The sequence below is a fragment of the Ammospiza caudacuta genome, chromosome 2, assembly GCF_027887145.1.
Source record: "Ammospiza caudacuta isolate bAmmCau1 chromosome 2, bAmmCau1.pri, whole genome shotgun sequence".
Classification (NCBI taxonomy): Eukaryota; Metazoa; Chordata; class Aves; order Passeriformes; family Passerellidae; genus Ammospiza; species Ammospiza caudacuta.
In genome coordinates this window covers 90,173,449-90,195,808 of record NC_080594.1, presented here as the reverse complement: position 1 = coordinate 90,195,808, position 22,360 = coordinate 90,173,449, and the positions used below count along the sequence as shown (strand labels likewise).

The 22,360-nt window shown below is 40.6% G+C and overlaps 1 protein-coding gene across 1 annotated transcript in view; it reads left to right on the top strand.

Moving 5' to 3' along the window:
- The window catches only part of AFF3 (ALF transcription elongation factor 3), a 266,456-nt gene extending 248,022 nt beyond the window's left edge, over nucleotides 1–18,434 (top strand). The window contains exons 15-21 of the mRNA XM_058825605.1: nucleotides 5,110–5,173; nucleotides 7,790–7,926; nucleotides 10,018–10,089; nucleotides 12,438–12,531; nucleotides 16,445–16,494; nucleotides 16,620–16,834; nucleotides 18,289–18,434. Coding sequence (XP_058681588.1) covers nucleotides 5,110–5,173; nucleotides 7,790–7,926; nucleotides 10,018–10,089; nucleotides 12,438–12,531; nucleotides 16,445–16,494; nucleotides 16,620–16,834; nucleotides 18,289–18,410 — 754 coding nt within the window. The 3' untranslated portion in view covers nucleotides 18,411–18,434. The remainder of the gene's footprint in view (nucleotides 1–5,109; nucleotides 5,174–7,789; nucleotides 7,927–10,017; nucleotides 10,090–12,437; nucleotides 12,532–16,444; nucleotides 16,495–16,619; nucleotides 16,835–18,288) is intronic.
- The last annotated feature ends 3,926 nt before the right edge of the window (nucleotides 18,435–22,360 follow it).

Sequence of the window (22,360 nt, the reverse complement as noted above, 5' to 3'; positions counted from 1 at the left end):
TAAATAGGATGAGAGAAACATACACAGACAGGCATTCACCTGGGTAGTGGTGACACCACTCTTAGGAGCTCAACAGCCTGGAAATTCTGAAAGGCTGCTTCTGGCAGAGGAGTAATTCCAATGCCCGCAGCCATCTCACCTCACGCTGGGATCCCGCGCAACATAACAAGCAATGGATACGCTGTCCTTCCTGCTGGTTTTCAACAAGCTCCCAGGGAAAGCGGTGCCAAGGCGAGTGAGAGAAGTACTGGACAGTAGTGGATTGTTTGATAAATTTCATCCTGGATTCAGCCACAGCCATGCTACTGAGGCTGCCCTTGTCAAAGTCATAAATGGTTTGAATGCCACTGCTGAAAAGGAAGCCTGGCCTTGTTTGTACTATCAGATCTAGCCGTGGGGGGGTTGTTCTGTAAAAGGCTGGATTCTGTTGCAGTGCCTAGGTGACTGCCTAGTGTTGACTGAGAATGCGTTGAAATCGTTCCAGCGGTACTTGATTGCTTTCCCCAATCAACAGAGTAGGGTAAATTCTCCTCGAGAGCAGCCAGTTTCACATAATGACACTTGATCCCAGGGAGAATTCACCAGCAGCCTGACTTAGCTGGCTCTAATGCTCTACGCTCTTTCTCTTGCCATTCAGAGAGATATATGAGATGCATTATAGCAGTGTATTAGAACTCCTTTTTGACTTTGTTGAAGAGGACTATATTTCTAAAAGTACCAACAATCAGATATTCACAAACAAAAGACTTTCTTGTGCAGTTTAATAGAGATAAAACATTTGTTTCTACCTGTTAATTTGAAGTCGGACTTCTTTTTAATTTTTTTTAACCAGAGGTCTGAATTCTGTTTGTAAATCTGGAGTGAAAGTGCTGATGCCCATAGATTCATATAGTTGTAACTAAAGAGGAGAATGTGACCCAATTGTCTGAAAACCAGAAGTCACTGAATAAGTTCCCTTGCAACTTCAGTTTACATTCATGACCAGTAAACATAAAGAGTCTCCAGTGCTGCTTCTGCTACTCATAGGCACTCCAGTTCTACCAGTAGCCTGGTACCAGATTTTTTTTTTTATTCTCTTGGTTCTCTGGCTGTGGCAAGGATGTGGTCTGCACGTGGGTTGAATTTTTTTTCTGTTCACTCATTTCTCCAGCTATAGCAAGGCTGTGATCTGCAGGGGGATTGCAAAGTTGAGACCAAAGACCTAAAAAAGGTTTTAGCCACAGATCTTTCTGAATCTCATCAGTGGGAAAACACACTTACTTTTCCTCAAAATGCCTCTCATCAATAACATATAGTATCTGAAATTAGCATCCAGTGAGATTACCTCTAAAATCTCCAGTCTGAGATTATCACCAACATAACTAAATAGGTCAAGCTGCAGAGGAGATTTGCATGGACCTTCATGTTTGTAGCAGGCATGGGTTCTTGGTCACTATAACTTCAGAATCTTTAAAATCAGAATATGGCTAACAACCTTCATAGATAAAAATATGCAGTATGCAAAAGAGCAATCCAGAGTAATTAATTTGTGCATCAATTTTCTCATGTGTCTGCATATGTCCATGAGCTTGGGCAGCCTCTTATCTTCAAGGAGCCCATAAAAGAGAGTGTTTTTCTTTTTTTTTACTTCATGACATAATAATTTAAACTAGCATCCTGAATGTAAAAAGACAGATTATGTTCATGAGCAGTGAGAAGCTAAACAAAACTGAACTTGAAACCCCTTTAACTCTCATTTAAAAAAAACAGTAAATAATTAAATTAAGCACTCCTTTTTGTTACTAAAATGAAACAAAAACATACATTGAATCTATTGGACATTTCAGCTTCCCATTTGCACCTAACATGCACATCAGTTATCTGAATAGAGAGGTCATAAACATGGAGCAATAAATTGAAGAATAGTATTTCATAGGTGGCATAAAGATATCAGAATTTGACTTGGCATGTTTATTAACAATACTGAACAAGTTCTGTTTAGGAAGCTAATAAAAATGATACCCTATTTTTCCCAATGCATCTTAATTTCTGCTAGGCATGTCCTGATTTTTAAATCAATCTTATATTTTTCCTATGGAAATACCTAAATGTTCACATGGAGAATATATTTATGCTTTGCTTTAAAATGGCATTTTAATAGCTTCTTTTTTTATATTAGATTTTGCAAGTAGCTTGGTACAAACCAATGATTTCAGTTTCTGTGTTATGCTTAACCATCCCATAGCAGGGCCCTCAATGCAAGTCTCCTTGGTTCAGGATCTCCTGCTAATAATACCTTCATTGCTAATCATAACTCAGGAGAATAAATCCTGCTGCAAGTTGAAAGCCATTTTACAATTAACGTATAAATAAGTCGACCATAATTACATTGTGTTATCTCACTTTGTTTTTACAGCCTCTTACCATGTTTCAGACAAGAAAATTAGGCACGGGAGGGAATGTTTGAGAGGATGTATTTCAATGACCTGAGTTTGACAGGCTCATATAAAAGTTCATCACTTTCATCATTTCAGAGAGATGAGACTTGGTTTGTTGATTTGTTCTACTTGGCTTTGCTTTTTGCTCTTCATAGTAAACCACCCTCCCTAGGTCATTGCACAAGACAAAGAGAGACAGAACTTAACATTTTTTTAATAATTCTTTCAGTGTTTCTGAAAGCATAGCTATTTTTCTGCATCAAGCTAAGACTGTTTCAATGTGTAATATTTTATAATAGACCAAGACCAGTTTCAGATGGTTCTTCTTATTAAGAATGTCTTCTGGGGCATAGTATTTGCATTGGCAGTAGATTAGGAGATACTAGGACACAAACTTGTCTAGTCCCCTTTCAGACCTAACTGGTAGAGTAAGCTGGGGTGAAATTTCACTCTGCAGGAGAATAGTATTTAACAGAAAGTTGGAACAAAGGAACTGCTTTTCATATCTACAAGGTTTTTAGGACAGAAATCATTCTAAACTAGCCAGACTTTGAATTTCATTTCTATCTAGTTATATTTAGCATTTCTTCTCTTCAAAATAAGGTTGAGTAACTTCCTCTGATGCAATAAAATGTCCTTAAAACCGTGTGCACATAAATAGAAGGAAACAGACTGAGTAAATCTACTGTTCAAATAGCCTTATGTTCTTGAGGAGGTTATATAGCTCCCCTCTTCTGTCAAGAGGTTCCCTCATGCTCCCACTTACCTCAGTTATGGATCTGAGCATGTTCTTACTGCTATGAGCACAAATGTTTTACTCATCCGTCCCACTTCACTTTTTAGATCTGCATCTTCTCTGACTTACACAAAACATTTTGTTGAATACATGTGCTCAGAAATCCCAATTTCAAGGGAAAAAATTTAGGAATATGAATTTTTTGGGCTGGGATAGTCTCAAGGCCTTTTCTGCCTCTCACCCCTCACCTCCAAGAGGGAAGTTGGGGTTGCACAAGGAGTTGTGAGGGGACACAGCTGGGACAGCTGACCCCTGCTGACCACACCATGGTGTCATGCTTGGCATATAAAGCTGAGAGAAGAAAAAGAAGGGGTGAATATTTGGAATGGTGGCATTTATCTGCCCAAGTTACTGTTTATCACATTGAAACCCTTCTTTCCATGCAGTGGCTAAACACCTGCCTGCCCTTGGGAAGAAGATGATTTCCTTGTTCTCCTTTGCTTTATCTGTTAGTCTGTCTTTATCTATATGTGCAAGATTTCTTACTTTACTCTTCCATGCTTTTACTCTCCTGATTCTCTTCCCCATCCCACGGAAGTGAGTGAGTGAGTGAGTGAGTGAGTGAGTGAGTGAGTGAGTGAGTGAGTGAGTTGAGTGAATGAGTGGAGCTGAGCTGCCTATTGGAGTTAACATACAACAGATTGCTGAGTGGCAATAATAACATATTGTTTACAACACCAAGCTCTTAAAAGCATGAGCAGTAAAAACATCAGAATTCAAACTCCAAATACTTGGGAAAATCTCATTTTGTTGAGATGAGGACAAAGGAATGATACTCTAGTCAATATTAAGAAAACTATTTTGCAAGAAAAAACTTCCCTCCCTGAGAAAGACAAGGATGTAGTAACCACAATATAAGCTGAGAAGAACCAGGGCATATTTTAGCTGAGTAGAGAAAGAAGGTCAGCTCCCATGTACATGAGACAGGAAGAATCTGCAGGGTCAGGAAATGTGAAGACTTTTATGAGAGGCAATGACTGAAGATGCAAGGCTATGGTCTGAAATGACACAGCAAATGGCTGCTCTCCACAGTGACTTATAAAGGTGCCATAGGGAGAACTTGTGGGAGGAGATGAAGAAATTAGCTTCAGCCATGAGGAGCTCACTGACGGGGTGACACAGAGACATCAGTTTGTTTCCATTTTGAATGACAGTGGATAAATCTGGTTACAAACGTACTTGTGAATTTGAGGACAGAAACAGAAGCTGAATTTGTGCCTTGCAGTCAGTGGGTCAGATAGGTTAAGGAAGGGATGGAATCTCCCAGATGTGTTTGAGGAGAAATCAGTGGAGAAATTGGCATGAGGAATGCCAGTGGAATTGCAGCAGGTGGCCCAGCACTGAGTCAGAGATGAACTCCAGGAAGCAAAAGTAAACAGTACTCAGCATGCTTACAGATAAGAGGGACAAGAGTGAGATGTAGCTGTGGAGGCAAGCAGGTTCAGTGTGTGTTTTCAGAGTGGAGAGATTAAACACACACTTGTTTTGAGAGGAGGGAGAAGCCAAGGCAAATAACAATGTACATAGAGGACTAGAAAAAGAGGCAAGCAAGCACCAGGGAGAGGAGAAGACAGAATGTCTTATTCTGCTTAACGCCTGTATCCATTTTGCAGATCAGAACTGCACTAATTTGGGAAGCAGTTTATATAATCCATAAAAATGCATTTTATTAGCCTTTCTTTACTTGAATCACTGACTTCTAAAGAATGAGAACAGCCATAAATGCTATTGTCTCCACAGGCAGCAATTTGAAAATAGAAGATGCATGGTTACACGATAAGTGTATTTTCTTCATAAAAAATGTTTGCAAATCAGGTTTAAAATAAGGGAAAAACAACCTTAAAATATTCTGCACTTCAGAAAATAATAAAATGTCTTCTTATTTTCCCCTGGTAGACCACGCAATGCAGATTACTTTATGCAGGAAGCTAAACGGAAGAAGCATAAAGCAGATGCAATGGTGAGAACATTTTCTTTCCAGTTACATTGCTCCAAATAATTTTTGTAATGCAGTTTCTTCATCAGTGCAGTATTCCTGGGTTAATTATAAAATCTATTATAAGGATGGCTAGGCTTGTTAAATTAAGAAATGTTTATATAATCAAATGTTCATAGACCAATAAACTATGACTTAACAAATAATGACTTACTGAGATAAAGGCCTGGATAAATAAAACTTTCCATTTATCCCTTTGCTTTAATTAGTAACTATAGTAATGGAGGCTGCATAAAGGATCCACATACCTATCATCTCTGTTTAACTAGCTGGCTAGGTCCTATAATTGCATCTCACTCCAAATTTGGTCTGGTAGCTGAGGTATTTGCACTTTTTTTTAAAGAGCTTTGGCTTTTCAGTGCCAAAAGAATCCTGGTTTCATGGCAGATGTTTCCCAACATAATCAGAAGCACACAAAGAATTTTTGTAACCCTAGAGGAACACCTAGCACACAAAGTACTGTTGCAACAAATAGATTCTTCACCCTGGCTTTGACCTGTCTAAAAATGTAGCCAGAAAGAAAAAGGGGAATCTGAGGTTATACAGAGCACTAAAGAGATGCTTGTCTTTCCAAACAAATGGGAGCAACAAAATATGCAATGCTGCAGCAGAGCTCTGCTTAGCTGTCCCTCAGTTCTCTCCAAGGCTGTGTTTGTCCAGTGCCACAGATGAGCCAGCACAACATGAGGTCTTTGGGATGGCAGTATATGGGGTGGGACGCTGCATTAGGGTGGCTGTGTTGCAGGTGGGGGTAACTGCTTTCCTGTCTTGCTCTGTCAGACAGACCCTTTGCTCTCATACCATCAGGAAAGATGAAAGGTTTTTCTCAGCTGTGCAGAATGTAGAAAAGCCAAGGAAGCAGAAACAGGTCCTTAATTTAGAACACTAACACCGAGTTTTACACTCTACCTGAGTTTATTAGCACAAATTTTTGTGGTTTATTCAGTTCCATATTACCCTAAAGTGAGTCTTAAAATCAGTAAATATTGTGGAGAAGTACAAATGGTGTATTTTAGTGTGTTGCTTTAAACAGAATGGAAAGGATCACTTAATATGCAAAGGAAATTCTTAGCCTAGAGAGAAATGTTTTTATGGTAGACTCCCAGAAAGTGGAGTTGCCAGCATTATTCTCTGCTGTACCACAAGTTTGCTGCATGAAAGTCACCTAGGCACGATTTGAATAGCTTTCTGTCAGTATCAGGTGGTTGAAATATCCTCCACGTTCAGCTTCCCTACACAGTGGACCAGCACCTTACTTACACCTTTAAACAGCCCTTTGCAGGTGCTTCCTCTCCCTCCCTGGCTGTGTAGGCATCCTGGGGAAAATGCCATATTGCCAAAGTGCCTCCAGGCACTTTGAATCACCTTGCTGGGCTCGACACCTCCTACTTTGGCACTGCATACCTGACACAGGCACTCACAGTGAGCAGCTTGAAAATTACTCTAAGTCTCTCTGCTCCTCAGTCCCCCATCTGTGAAATTGGGATAATAGCACTTCCACCCGCACCGGAGCATCAGGGGGAGAAATATAATAAAAAGTTTGTGAAGTTCTCTGGTATGATCGCAGTGGGAGTCATATAAGAACCTAAAATAGATTGAAGCTAGTGTGCCATTCCAAAGTTACTATTTAAAACCTTTATCCCTTGGAAAAGAATAAGGTCCATTAACCTTTCACTGTGTGCATCAGATTTCAACCAAATGCATCCAGTCCATTAATGGGCTTTATGTACCGCAGGAGTTCTGACTGAAGGAGAGAGAAGTCAGGACAGAGAGGTATTAGTATGATTCATCTCTCTCTTCCCTTCAAAAATGGAATTCTGAGGGCAGATAAGTGGCATGTAAGTGTACACATATGAACATTAGATGCATGTTTGAATATGCAGTGTTACCGAGGACAGGCACATATAAGCACATTAGTGCACAAATACACACACAAAGTACCAAAAATAGGAGAAGAAACAGGGCAAGGAAGGAGGATGGCAGAAGATGCTGAGGGAGCAGAGCAGTCCCTGAAAGAGGAGGAGGATATAGAAAGCAAATTCCTGACAAGAGGAGAACAATGCTGAAAATGGTAGGGATAAAGAAGATAGGAGAACAGAGATGAGCCTTTGTATAAGAGTTAGTAGTCAAAGTATTTAATTCTCCTGTCTTAGTTATGATATCTGTTACCGTTCTTTGTTGAGTGATAAAAAACTACACTTGCAAAGATGTGTGAAACCCTTTTTAATGAAAGATGAAAGCTGGAACAAAAGGCAGAATGAGTTTGTGGAATTTCCAGCACTGGAAGAGCTTTAACAAACACAGTTGGGAATGTTCTAGGCACAGCTGACCCTTCTTTGGACACAAGAGTGTGGAACAAATAATATCTCGGAGCCTCTCCTAGCTCTATTTTCTGTATCTTATGATTTTCACTGATGCACAGAGTTTAATGGGTATTAGCTTTCTCACAGGAAAAATAGCGCAGCTGAAGATATATGAACTTGTGTCAAGTTTACAGTATTTGTCGAGAAAGTCCCATCAAGTGTAACAATATCTTGATGATTATGCTACATCTCTGTGTCCTTATTTTTTTCTCTCTAGGTGGAGAAATTTGGAAAGGCACTGAATTATGCAGAAGCAGCACTATCGTTTATTGAGTGTGGAAATGCAATGGAACAAGGACCAATGGAATCCAAATCCCCTTACACCATGTATTCAGAGACAGTTGAACTCATCAGGTAGGAAAGGAAGGCGATGACCCCAGGGGTTACTCTGTGCAAACACGATCATCTGCATTATCACCTATTTTCGTACGTGCAGTAAAAGGGTAGAAGTGAACTCCTTACAAGGGCCTGGTTATTCATATGTAATGTATATGTTTTATCTGTGGTTTCTTTGGAAATTAAATCAAGTAACTGTCAAGAATGAAAAAAAAAAAAAAAAACAAAAAATAAAAGAAATAAACAAAAACACGAACAAAAAACCCTAGAGGTTTTCCTATTACTTGAGTTGCAAATTACTTCAAGAGTTTCATGATATAAATCCTGAACTACTCAGTGGAGGAAACCAGTAACCCATAATAACAAAACATTTTCATGGAGTGGTAACTTGAAAAATATTGCAACACATGTAAGATTGCTGTTTAAAGATTACCTGAAGGAAGATGTGAACAGTGATAGAAAAATGGACACTAAGTCCATTTGATATGTGTGCTCTAATGTAGTCAGTGAAGTCAGGAGCACAGCTCACCTCAGAGCCACCCCTACCTTTAGTCACCTTCATGGCTCTCCAAACAGGGCAGTCTAGAATTCAGTGCCATCCACAGTCCCTCTGAAGTATATCTCTTAAGTCCTTTAGTCCATTATAGCTGGTACTTAACATTATTGGCAGTGTCATTACTAGAGAAAACAAAGGTTAGAACCATTGCAGCGGCTGAGGGACTCTGCAAGAGAGCAACCCCAGACACACTAGTGGAGACATCTGCACTGACAGTGACCATGGTATCATTCCTCAGGACACTCAACCATGCAGTTCCATCCAGTCAGGATTAAGCTCATAGGAAATAATACATTTTCATTTTTAATCATATCCATAATGAGTCAGAGCTTCTAAAACAAAAGCATTCTTTTGGACTTAGTGTTGATGTGAAGATTTTCTCGCATGTTAATAATTCCAATGGCATTTTGTTCCACTTAAGGCTGTCTTCTCATGCATTTCAGTGGATTGAGGCCAGCTTTCTGACTGGAAAGCTATTGAAAAAAATCAAATACTTTTTTTTCTGTAAGAGAATTGTACATTCCATCTCTGCAATTTTTCCTTCCTTTTTTTCCCCATCTCTGTAATTCCTCCCTTCTTTTTTTTGTTTTTTTTTCCCAAAAGGCAGAAAGCTCTTTCTTTGTCTGCCCTGTCTTTTCTCATGGTAGTAAATATATGGTCCTAACTCTGGAAATGAATTTTGCTTGCAGATGCATAGCTTTCAATAATGTGTATAGCTGCGGCCGTGTTGTAATGTGAATTGCTGTTGATCTCGTTGCAACTCAGAAAAATAAGTGGTTTGGTTTGCTAGGTATGCCTGTAGAAGCAAAATTTTCATACTGAATCTTTGCACAGATATCAGAATTAGAGTTCGAAAGCAAAAGTAAGAAAAAAATCACAAGCAGCTAATTATGGGGAACAGGTATTTTTCTGGAAGTGAGCCCAGAAGCACTGTGTGTTGTTCTAACCTTGTCTGTTGTTCAGGTATTCAGCTGGAAGCTGAGATTTCCAGAAACCAATTTGTGTTTGCATAGCACATACACTCTTGAAACACCAGTGCTACCTCTGTGGATCTTTAATATTTATAGAGTTTGAATGTAATGTCATGTGAGCAAAAATAGCTCTGAGCCACATGTTCCCCCTCTGCCATGCTGTGCTCGGAGGAGCAAATCTGGGTAGACACACTCAGAACTGGCAGGGTGAGGTCAGCACCAGCTTCCAGGCAGGCTGTCTGCCTTCAAAAGCTCCAAAGCCCTTTCTGCATGAACTCTGTGTGACTGGGTCTCTGCAGCAGCAGAGGTTATTTTGGTAGGACAGTGTCACCTCGCCAGCTAGGCTCCCCTCTGGACTGATGGATGATCAAGGGGGTTCACGGCTGTTTAAAGAGTGCACGGATGCACTGCTAATGACAAAACAACTCTGAAACACAACCAGGAAAAACACATGTATTGCTGGTAACTTGAACAAATATGTATAAAGGGGCAGAGCAAACGACATTGACCAGCATAGCTCTCTGATCAGTAATACAAAGCTGTCTCAGTTAACTCACATTGGCTTTTTTCTTCTTGCTTAAGGTATGCAGTGAGACTAAAAACCCACTCAGGCCCCAACGCCACACCAGAAGACAAACAGCTGGCAGCATTATGGTTAGTAGATCAAGCTTTCCTCAAAAGGCTTCTTTTCTGCAGTGAGCCAGTTCTTGAAAATCAGATGTTGGATGCAGCCAGATAGAATTATGTTCTCTATTGAAATTAAGAGAATCCTTTCTTCTCTGGGAAGGTCCAGCCCTTGTATCACTGTACCAAGTCTGCATTCTGTCTCTGTAAATAAGCAATTCATACTTATTTATTGATTGTGACAGTTTGGCTATGGTACGTCAGTGTAATTAATTTTTAAATGCCTGATGGTTTGTTGTTTTTATGAGTGATGTACTTTTGTACCAACAGCTCGGTAAGTTCTTCTGTGGCTGACATTTTAGGCTCAGTAATCATAAATTTTATTTATATTATATGAAGGGCAATATGGTGATGGGGATAATTAAGCCTCTTGGATTATCTATTAAATTGAGATTTCTAAACATATATGTAACACCTTAGATTCTACAGGACAGTTTCTGATTGCTAGTAAAATACTATAATGTTATTAAAATCAATTTTTAATTTAATATCATTGTAGTTAATACATAAAATACCTATTACATGGTTGCTGAGTCTCAGTAAGTGGACATTTACAATCAGCAAGTGTGTTTTTAACATCTATTAACCATCTGTTAAAAACCCAAATTAAATGCATCTTTGGCCTCCATAAAGAAGGAGTCCTAATTAATCATTTGTATAAAAAGGAACAAAATATTCAGAGATGCTTTTTTTTTTTTTAATGCCCTTTCTCTGTCACTGGTTTTCTGTTCCATGGGGAGGCCCACAGCATGCATTAAGTGGCGATTGCTTTAAAAATGCTTAGGTGGGAAAATGACTCAAGAACGGTTAAAAAAGGACATATAAAGCCACATTACAAAGGCTTGCTGAGAACTGCCGGAGCGCTTCGGTGCGTGCGGAGGCACATCCAAATTCAGGGAGCCGCTGCATCTGTTCCAGCAGGAGAAAGGTCAGCGCGAGGGAAAGCAGACGGAGCCTTCTCCGGGCGATGAATGGCAATCTTAACTCACCGTCTGCCAGCCAGCAGATGAGCTGACACCATTTGCATATGTGCCGTACCTGTGAAGGTGACAGAGGGAGAGCGATGGGGGCGGCTGCCAGCCCGCGCTCCCGCCCGCCTCTCCCGGGGAGACACTGCCCTCCAGCGGCCGCGGCCGGGACTGCGCTCCGCACAGAGCCCGGCTGCCCCCGCAGCCCTGCCTGGCATGGGCTGATTCAATGTCCGATTTCCAGGCGTTCGCTGAGGTGTGGGCAGCCCTTGGCCGCGGGGAGATGGAGAGCACTCTGCACGTTCACACTCAAGGCACCTTCTGGTGCTCCGGTTTGGCTCCTACACTAAATACTGCTTTTAAAAACGAGGCCTCTGCTGCCAAAGGAAAAGCAAATCGCACAGGGTTTTTGCTTCAAAAGCAGCACAACTGTGGGGCACTTTCACACTTGCCCTAGTTTTCACACTTTTCAATCTAAAAACCTTGCTGAGAAGAGGTGGTGGTGATTCTCAATTCAGAAAATAGACAGGTACACCTAAAGCCACTAGCAAAGAGAAGTGTATGCGTCCTGAATACTGACTACTGGGATACATAACTATAGTCAATAGCCATTACTCTCATTTAATTAGATAGCTTTAAAGGTGTGTGGCACTCTGCAGACTAAAAAGAAGCACAGGGGCAGACAGTACCAGTACAGCACGTTGAGTTTTTCAACCCACTGCTGATTTCCTTTGCGGAAAAAGTCAGGCAAGCGGCCTGGGAATAGCCTCCAGGCTCCAACACAATCTCTGTTCTGGTTTCCTACAGACAAGGTTGGCCACTGAAATCTGTGCCAGATCCAAGGTTTCTCTTTATCCCAGCCATCTCCAGCTGCTGGAAGAGACCACTGGGTGTATGCAGAATACATCCACTGTTACTTGAGTTCACTATATCCAGAGTATTGCAATAAAGTCCCAAGATAAGATATCTCAAAAAGCTGTTTATGCATTTGCAAGTGAAAATACAAAAAAAAAAGATGTATGTGGAGTTTCAGGATGTCTCTTTTCATGGGATAGGCTTTTGATCAAGTGTGCAGACTTGAAGCCAGAATGAAGGCCTGGGAGCCCAGACCCTTCTGAGTATGGTTTGTTTAGTACCTCACTGGTAGCATTTGTCAGCATGACCTGCCCTGGCTGTAGTACCTAGCTCTGCTCATGAACCCAGGGCAAAGTGTGAAGTACTGCCAACAAATGGTGACAAAAACTGTAAGCAAGGTGCTGTCAGCCTTCCATTCTATATTAGTTTGAGGATTTAAGATACTCAGTGGGATTTCTGTTCACCCTGTACTTTCTGCTCTCCCTCATATTCCAGTTACCGCTGCCTGGCCCTTCTGTACTGGAGGATGTTCCGGCTCAAGAGAGACCATGCAGTCAAGTATTCAAAAGCGCTTATTGAGTATTTCAAGGTATATTTTTTATGGCATGTTTGTAGATCAATGTTTTTACAGGAGATGCAGCATCTTACTGGAGCAGTAGCTGTGCTGGGATTAGTTTTTCCCCTGTGAAGTCAGTGATGTTTTACCATAGATTCTCATGGCAACATCTGAGCTCTAGTTAGTTCAGTTATCTTCACAAGGGTCCTTCTTTGAAAAATACACACCGTGACCCTTCAGAAAGGATGATAAATTTGTTGTACTAACAAACAGGCATTTTTAGATTATTCTTGGTCCATTGTCTAGTGCTATCCAGCTCTGTTGTGAATAGGTTTTGCAGATTTTGCTGTAAGAATCCCCTTCGGGATTACACTTCCCACAAGTTGAAGACTTTGATATAGATCAGTCCTCAGATTGAGGCCTTCCACTCAGCAGCATCACTAGGTAGGACAGTGCAGTGGGACATCTTACCCAGGGAACTGTCAGAGAGCCCACGCTGAGTTCAGCAGGAGTTGTACAGCGGCATCAGAGGGCAGACAGACCACCTGTCACGTACTTGACATGGCACCCTTGGCTTCCCCTTCCTGCTTTGCTTCACCTGTTGCTGCTACCATTTTTCATTTCTGACAAAGTGAAACTTCTTGCAGTCAATCCATCCAGCATGTGATGTACAAACACAAAAATTAGCCTTTATCTTCCTAAATAAAAAAAAAAAGAAGAAGAAGAATGAACATACAAGTGTCATTAAGACAAACTGCTTTGTGAGACCTGAACAGGCATTTGTCTTTGAACACAGGGCTCATCTGTTGGGGATTTTTTGTGGACAGAAGAACCTTGAAATGAAAAACATCCATCCTTTGATATTTTGTTAGTAAAAAAATTCAAATACAGGCACAAATGCTTATGACCAAATTCTGAACACATGAAGACAGGGAAAAGAATTGACAGATCTGTTATTGTCAAATGGAAATTGAAGTCAATGTAATTGCTTCAAAAATTTATCAGTATATCATTCAACACATTAGGTTTCTCTAACAATTACTTGATTTCAAGGGAAAGAAATATGTGCCAATTGAAGTACTTTGTTTTTCTTGACCAGTTCATAGAATAGCTGTATTAAGCAGCTCTCAACCATGTAAAATATCTCCTGCTAGCAGACAGAGACTGTTTCACAGCAAACATAAAATGGACTTACACTCTACTATAGCCAAGAAGAGTTTGTTTCTTTGCAGAGCTCCTGCCGACACAATGATAGCATAGCTTCACATTAGAAAGTAGTCTCACCTTTAAAAGCAAAAGTGGAAAAAATCATCCATTTGCTATAATTTTCAGTGGAAAACAAGCCAGTTGTCCACTCCTTTCATATTTGGTATCTAAAAGCTTTCAAAACCAAGTGACATGAAATGCTGACTGCATTAAGTACTTCCTCATATATTATCAATCAGAGAAGGATTTTTAATCACACATTTGCAGGGAAAATTTGACATATTTTCCTTTTAGAAAATAAAAAAATACTATTTAAATCTCCATTAGGTGATTTATTTCCATTATAGAAAAAAAGTGCAGCAGAGAATTAGAAAGAAGGTCCAGATATTCAGGGGCCAGGCACATAAGAGAGAACAAAGAAACCAGGAGAATGGGTTGCAGTAGAGAAAGTGGTATAAGAAATCCCTTACAACATTACACTCTTTAGAATCCTTACCCCCACCCTTCTGGTGCAGAACTGAGAGGAAACTGAAGCAATATACCTAAAACATGAAAAAAAAGATGTGTAGGAAGTTGTACAGTAAGACAGAGGTAGGTTACATTACAGTGGAAGTATCCTTGACTCCAATTTTCAAATTGTCCTGCTTCCAACTCTGCAAGTAAACAACAGGCACTCAGTTTCCATTGCACTAGAAAGATGAAGACAAGTAGTTCTGAGAGACATCAGAAAAGAATGGGGGAAAAAAAAAATCTATTCTGGAGCAGGTTCAAATGCTGAGGATTCCCAGGTTAGTTCTATTTAAGATGGTAAATGAGAAATTTTCCTTTTTATCTTTTCACACCTGAGCTTTTCCTGTCAAAAGGAAAAAAAAAAAAAAAAAGAAAGAAAAAGAAAACCCTCAGAAGGAAGAAGCCCTTGTGGGACACTCCAAAGCTTATTTTTCATGTCACGTACCTGGGACATTGAAGACCCAGTGTCAAAATGCAGGAAGAATGACAGGATACACACAATATTGGCATGATCACTACTAAAATACAGCCAGTGTTGGGGTGCACATAAAAGATGTAGAAACCCAAGAGGCAGTTCAGAAGACACATCAAAACTGAGAAAACAAAGTTTTTTAAAGAGAAGCTTAGGGGATTGTCCAGTTTGGTGCTGAATGGGTTAAGACATCATTGTGTACATGGAAACAGAGCTGATAATTTGCAGATTACATGCCGTTTTGCTGGCTTTGGACCAACAGAATCCAGAAGATAGCACTGAAGTTAGGAACATTCAATCTTGAAACTGTGAAACACCATTTTTTTCTAATTATAGACGATAGACATAGAACAGGACAAGAAGAACAATAAGGAAGATAAATAGTGTCTAAGAATTTCTATATGGCTATTTGTCCTTTTTAGAAGGAATAAAATAAGAGAAAATATTTTAAAAGTAATTTAGATTCTTTCAGAAGTGCCATGATTGGTGGAAAACAGACATTGCAGATTGTGTGCACTGCAGGATTACTCCTGGCCTTGAAATCCACGAACATCTGAAGCCCCTTGTTTACGATTTTCCTTCCTACGCCTTGAGAGCCCTGAGAGACCAAGAGGTTTTGTACTGCTGGTACTGCCTGTAACTCCTGCAGTTTACAACCACTACAGCTTTGCATTTAAAACAGTATCCATAAACAGATCTCAAGCTGCAGGACTTTGTCTGGTCCCACATGGATGTCAAGAAGAGAGGGCTGTTCTCCAGCACACAGTTACTTGCAGGTTCAGCTTCAGGGGAGAGAGCAAGGAGGTTCCTTTCCTCTGAAGAATCAGGCTGGCCATTGCTGAATGTGAGAGCATGGATGAAATGGACTAAAAAAGCTTGGTTTCTTAGACTTCTTTCTCACAGCCCTAGGACTGAATCAGTCACTTTGGGACAGGGGTGGAGTTTTTCCCCAGGTCAAATGATCAGGAACCTGCGACTGAATTCCCTCCAGCTCCTGGAATTTTAACAACTAAAATAATTTTTAAATTATAAAATCATTTATCCAATCTCCATTACTGCTGGCACCTGAATTTCTCGGGCTTTGTAAATACAGTGCTTTCACAAGGTAGTGTGGTCTCTCCTCAAGCAATGAAATTCTTTAGCCTAAGAATATACCAGAGAGAGTCTCAGTGACTCCAGGTATACAAGAGACCCCACTAAATGATCAAATGGCCCCTTCTGGGGGTTCTCTGGGGAATCCTTCAGCTATGAAAACCACCAATCTACATGGGCAGTCTCTCTGACCTTGTGAATGCTGCCATGTTTGGACCAAGGGGAACAGCTCCATAAGGAGCAATCATGAGCAAGATTTTTGAGCCTGGTAGTTAAAACACCCACCTGAGCTTCAGATCCTCAGATTCACATCCCTGTGGATGCCAGGCAGAGCAGATTTGCACAGTCTTGCAAGTCCTAGGGGAGTGAAATTTGTCATTAGGGGCAGGAGAGTGGGAGGAAATCCTTCTGATTTTCTTCATCACAAGAAATTCCAGCCCAAACTTTACAGAGTCCTGCAGCAGGTTTTTTTGTTTTTTTTTTTTTTTTCTGAATTCCCAGGATTTCTGTGAATGTTCTGTAGCACTGCTTCATCATAACATCAAACTAGGCTGACTGGGTTTATTACTTCATGAGATGCAATTCCATCACTTTCTTTACATTTCTTTCTTTTCCTTTTGTAGTCATATAAATTATATGCATTGTGAATTACTCTTTCCTTTCCAGAATTCATCAAAAGCTGCCCAGAACCCATCTCCTTGGGGTGCCAGTGGAAAGTAAGTTGCACAGTAATCTTATATCAGATTGGCAGTTGGAAATTGTATATTTTTATCTGTGGTATGTTCTGATATTCTTGTGTTTTTAATCCCAACACTTTTTAAATATTAACACTGCTTTCTAGGAGCACAGGAACTCCATCACCTATGTCCCCTAGCCCTTCTCCAGTCAGTTCTGTAGGATCCCAGGGGAGCACGGGGGCCCCTTCCCCATCTCCTATCATCAGCATCCCGCAGCGCATCCATCAGATGGCCGCCAACCACGTCAGCATCACCAACAGCATCCTGCACAGCTATGACTACTGGGAGATGGCTGACAACCTGGCCAAGGAAAACAGAGGTGAGCAAGGCAAGGCAGTGGACTATTCTAGAAGACTGTCACATGATTTGGATCAGGAAAATAACTACTTTGATATGAAACCTGTCTGCAAAGTAGGATTGCAGAGATTATTTCTTTCTTCAGTCTGCTCCTAGTTTGTTCCAAAACAGCCCAAAAAGGCAATTTTGATAGCTGTCTTGCTCAGAAGAGCTGAGCCAGCACTTGTGACAGACAGGTCACAGACTTGGCTGTAAGTAGCACTTCCTACCATCTGTGCATTCTAGAGAGGAAGGCTTGTGGGAGGTAAGACATCTTCCTGCACCCAAAGTCATGGAGCTGCATGGGATATGTTTAGCCAGATCAAGTCAAAAAGCAGGAGCACACCTCCTTTCTGCAGAAGGAATGAACAGCCCCTAGCCCTCCCCCATCCGCAGCAGACACAGATTGGAACAAGGTGCCTGCAGCAGACTTCTCTCAGGTGAACTGGTTTCCATGAGCAAATGCCTCAGCATCTGACTTGATGGTGAAGTATTCCTTAGTCTTCAGGCTAATTTGTGTATTTAAGGCAGGGACATGGACAAGATCCAAGTCAAAACAAGGACACCTAAGTGAAGGTATGTAGATATGAGTTGGGGGGCTCATCTCCCATTGCAGTTGATGGAGCTTTATTCAATACCACCAGCAGTTCAGAGTGCTGTTTAGTTCACCCTGAAAGGTGTATACTAAACAGCACACCTCTCAGGGTGTACTAAAAAGGGAGAGAGGACTACAATTTATGAGGTATCCTTACCTAAACTGCCACTCCAGAACTCTCCTGCACATCCTGTGTTAGATCTGCCAGTCCAGGCTGTAAGTATGAACTCCCCCAGAGCATCTCAAATGGGGGATGCTACATGTAAATGTAAATGGGAAACTACATGTCTCTGAGTAGACAACAGAATTGTCCCTATCCATGGCACGGGTTTGGAACTGGCTGATCTTTAAAGGTCCCTTCCAACCCAAACCATTCTGTGATTCTAAGTCCTGACTGGCTAGTTAGCCAAATTACTCTTTAGGCTGGGTTGGCCATGTTGTACAGGCCTCTATTTCTCTGTCATGGTAGCTTAAATATCTAGCATATCACAAATGTGTCACTGGACACTTGTGTATGAACTTTTTGATCTACTTGTCCTCAATCTCAGAATAAATCTTGCCCCGAGTCTGTTTGCTTTATCAAGACTCAATGGAAATTAATGAAAAGCAAAGCTGAAGAACTCACTGCTTTGTTCGTTAAAAAGAAAATTGCTGTGCATCAGCCTGTAACATCATGAACCACAGGGCTTTAAAATTAATCTCCCCAGCACTAAACTTTCATTCCCATGGAATGTTCAGCCTGACTCAATTTGCAAGAGAATAAAATCTGTTAAAGAGTGACAAGTAGCAAATAAAGATTCACTCTTCTGATGCTGAATCCCTGCAATTCTTTTTCCCTGCAGATTTTTTTAATGACTTGGATGCATTGATGGGACCTATCACCTTGCACAGCAGTATGGAGCATTTAGTCCAGTACACTCAACAAGGACTTCACTGGGTGCGGAATAGTGCTCACTTGTCATAATGACTGTGTGCCATTCACATGGACAGTATCCCTTTCATGGATAATTCAGTTATTCTGGACACTGTGCTACAGAAATAGTCAGCTACAGCATTGATCCAAACAAAGGTGAATATTTCTTCAATATTGAGCAAAATTCTTCTGAGTGTAGACATGTATGTGCACAGAGGTACAATATACAATGATGTCTCTTCAGAATGAATTGTTCTGTATCACTCTCCAAACATTTTCATACACTAGAAATACTACAAAGAACTGATCTTAATGCACAAACATACCCTTTCTATTCTTGTACTGAAAAACTCAGAAACCAAAATCTTATGGGTTGATTGAACCAAGTGCAATAAGCACAGATCCCGATTCAGGAAAGCTCACAATAGATTCTTAACTTTAAGCTTATACTGAAATCCTGATGACTTCAGCAGAGCTTAAGCACATACACAAGGGCTTTCCTGAACTGGAATGAATGAGGGCAAATCATAGACATGGAGAATTTTTACTGCGAGCATGGACACGTCACAGAAGTTTCCATATTAGTTGTGCCATCTCCCTGTCACTTCTCCACTGGAGCACAGAGAGGAGGTGTGTAGTCCACATTAAGTTGGAGAAAGACAGCATTCCTTCATGTGCAATAAGTTTCAACAAATTGCATGCATTTCTTTATCTCCTGTCTTTTTAAATAACTTTGTGTCTCATTCAGCTCCTCACCAATAGTGCGACCTACAGTATCAAGCAAAAGGAAGGCCTAAAAACAGATGTGCTGGTAGGAAGAACTTAAAAGAGATGGCGCAAAATTGCATTCTGTTACTGACAGTAAATAGATAAGGAAAAAATATGGCAAACAGTAATCCACTTAGGAAGGAAAATGTGTTAACTTCGGCTGCACACACACACACAGACAGATATTTATAACAGTTGTTGGCTTTGCATGGGAAGGCTTCATCCTGCAGATTTTGGCTTTCATATCTTTTTCATCTAGCAGAAGCTTGCAACGTTTTCTTCCTGTATAGGAGCATTACATGCAATTTCCTTTATCTGGGAAGCTGAGTTTGCTGCTCATCAGGCTAAGAACTGTTTCCTATCATAATCCTCTCACTCTTCATGCATAATCCTCAACTAGGCTTTAGCGTTTCTTGATTTATGGGATGTTTTCAGTTCCCGTTGACAGGCTGTGTTTTTCATGCCAGAGAATTAATCCCACAATAATTGGAGTTTAATTTGGGTCAGATGAGGTCAAGGCCAGTTCATATCAACTGCGCTTGCACTCAGTGCATTTTTGTTCATTTTCAGTGGTTTTCACATATTTAGGGGTTCTTTTTTCTATATTGGAAATATTTTATTTTGCAATCAGATTTGCTGCCTTTACTCAAATCAGCAGCTCCAGTTACTTTCAATTGATTATTCTTGTCAAAGGCATTAGTGAACCCTTTTACTGTTATTTTCTAATCTAATTTGCTTACATATTAAGAAATTGTGAGTACAAAACACACTTTCAATAGAAGATACAAGTAGAAGTAGCCACTGATACAAATGGTTGATTAATTGGTACTTGCTGTCTTTAGTTTTCCGTCCCCCATTTTTGAAGAGCTGCATTTTGAAGAAAAGATACCAAACAATATGGCACAATTTCTCAGTCAAATGTCTTTGGTAGCACAGACTTCATGTACCCCATGGTAAAGAGTGGGCTTATGAGCACACTGAGCCCCACATAGCTGTGTTTTTCTCACCATAACTCCAGCTATTGCTCAGACTCAGCATTCACTGTGTTCTCTGAAGCAGCCACCAAGGAACTGCTCAGCCCCAAGCCATCCTGGGCCAATATTTTTGTGCCCATCGGTGCTCAGATACTTCCCCCCAGGAGAATGCCTGTGGCTGTGGCCACCTCATAGTACGGACTTGAGTGTTACAAAGTGGCTGGCTTTAGGAGAGAACATGTACTTGCCTTTAAATGACAAAATACGTGACCTCTGAGTCCTGCTGTCACCCTTAGCCCTGGCTGTCACCCACCCCAGAAGGAACACACTTTGTTTCGTCACAAGTATCGTGGAGAACTCGATCGGTGCCTTTCTGTTTATCACTTGCTTGATCTGCAGCTGTGGAAGGAAGTCTGTCAGGATTTGCTAGACTAGTAGCAACGGATTCTGTCAGCTGCTTCAATGCCATCCACAGGTACTGCAGGATTTCTCCTCAGATCAGGAAAGTGAAACTCCAGCTAGATTAGCTTCTGTTTTCTTTGACGGTGCCTATGATGTTTATCTTCAGATAAGTTTGGGGGTTTGGGAGCCCTTTCTGATATTTAATGTTGAAAAATTTTAGAAGTAACATATATTACTTGCCTTAAATGGAGTTTAGTTTTATTGCACATGTGGCATTTGAGTTTCAAATATGGAACTTTGAAGCATGTTTATTTTACTAAGATCGGGATATTTTTCTTAATCATGATGAACTCTTTGTATGGATATAATATGTCAAGAAACTTCAAAGAAATGCAAGAATTAATGGTGTTTTGTTGTAACATTTGCAAGTACTAAGCATCTCTGTAGATGATTGTCCTTTCCTGTACATTGCTCTCATATTGAGTTATCTCAGCTAAACTATTGCTTCCATGGAAATCTTACTGATTTTTCGTTTCTGTGCTGGCATCATCTGTGTTGTCTGATGAGCACACTGAGCCTTAATTTCTGGTGGTGCAACAGGATGAGTGAATTGAAGGGTTTGGCCTTCTCTCCATAGGGTTTCTCACAGCTAAACTATTTTAGCAAGGTTATTTAGAATACTCTTCTGTGCAGGCTGTTTGCTCTGTAGGGTTGCTGCTGATTGGATGTCTGAATGTGGCACGGTGACAACAAATACTTAATTTCATCTTCTTAGGGACTGGTCTGCAAAAGTGCATGTGACTTCAGGTCTGGTCCAGTTAAGCATATGCACCACTTTAAGAACCTGAATAGTCTTAGGCATATCACACTGTGAGTCAAAGATGCTCTGTGTGTTTTGGATGGGACCAGAGGAGGCTGTCCTTTTTTGCAGTTCCATGAAACACACTGACTTATTTTAATCTGCTGTGAAAGTCCAGGAACATGCAGGCTTCTTTAGACATAGCAACATTCAGGTTCAATTTTGGAAAAGTAAGAAGTAATTCTGTACAAATCCAGAAGGATTATGCCTGGAGGAAGAAGTCTGCTTACAAACAGAGACTCCTCAATCAGTAAGAGCTCATACAGCAATGGGAATGGATGCAAAGGAACTGTGTATTGCAGGTGGGCTTGACAAATCCAGAACAGCCTATAGGATTCTCACAGGCAGAAAGATAGTACAGAGCCCTTGGCCTTAAACCTTTATAGTATGGCATGGTGGCATGAGTGTCAGGTAAGAACAAAGCATATGCAGAGGTTCAAGTGTGGTCAAAAGCCAGGCATAATCCTTCCTGTCACGTGGCAGGATACCCAAACCCTTGTTTGCCTATTTCTTTTGTTCAAATAACAGAGCTCCAAATGAAGAGATTATAGTGAACAGAAGACCTTAGGTAAAGGAGGTTAAGAGGATCAAGCCCTAAGTGTAGATACAAACACATATGTATATACTGTAAATCTAAATAGTAATAAAGTCACTCAGCATGAAGGATATTACTAGTGCCTACCATTGATCATCAAGTACTCATCACTGAGCAGCCATATCACCTAAGAAGTGCAGTAGCTGTTGTCAAAATAATTTGTGTAGCTAATTAATTTATATGAAATGCACCTTTGGGACTGTGCCATAGTATCTCTTTTGTAATACAAATGTTCAACCATTTTTCATGGCTACTGTTTCAAATCTGAAATGTCAGGCTATCTTTTCTGCCCCAGATGAGAACATACACTTAGACCTGGCTAATCTGTACTTAGTTTATCTGCCCAAGAGACTTTAGTAGTCACCAGCCTTAATGCATGTACAGTATATGCTATTCACTGACT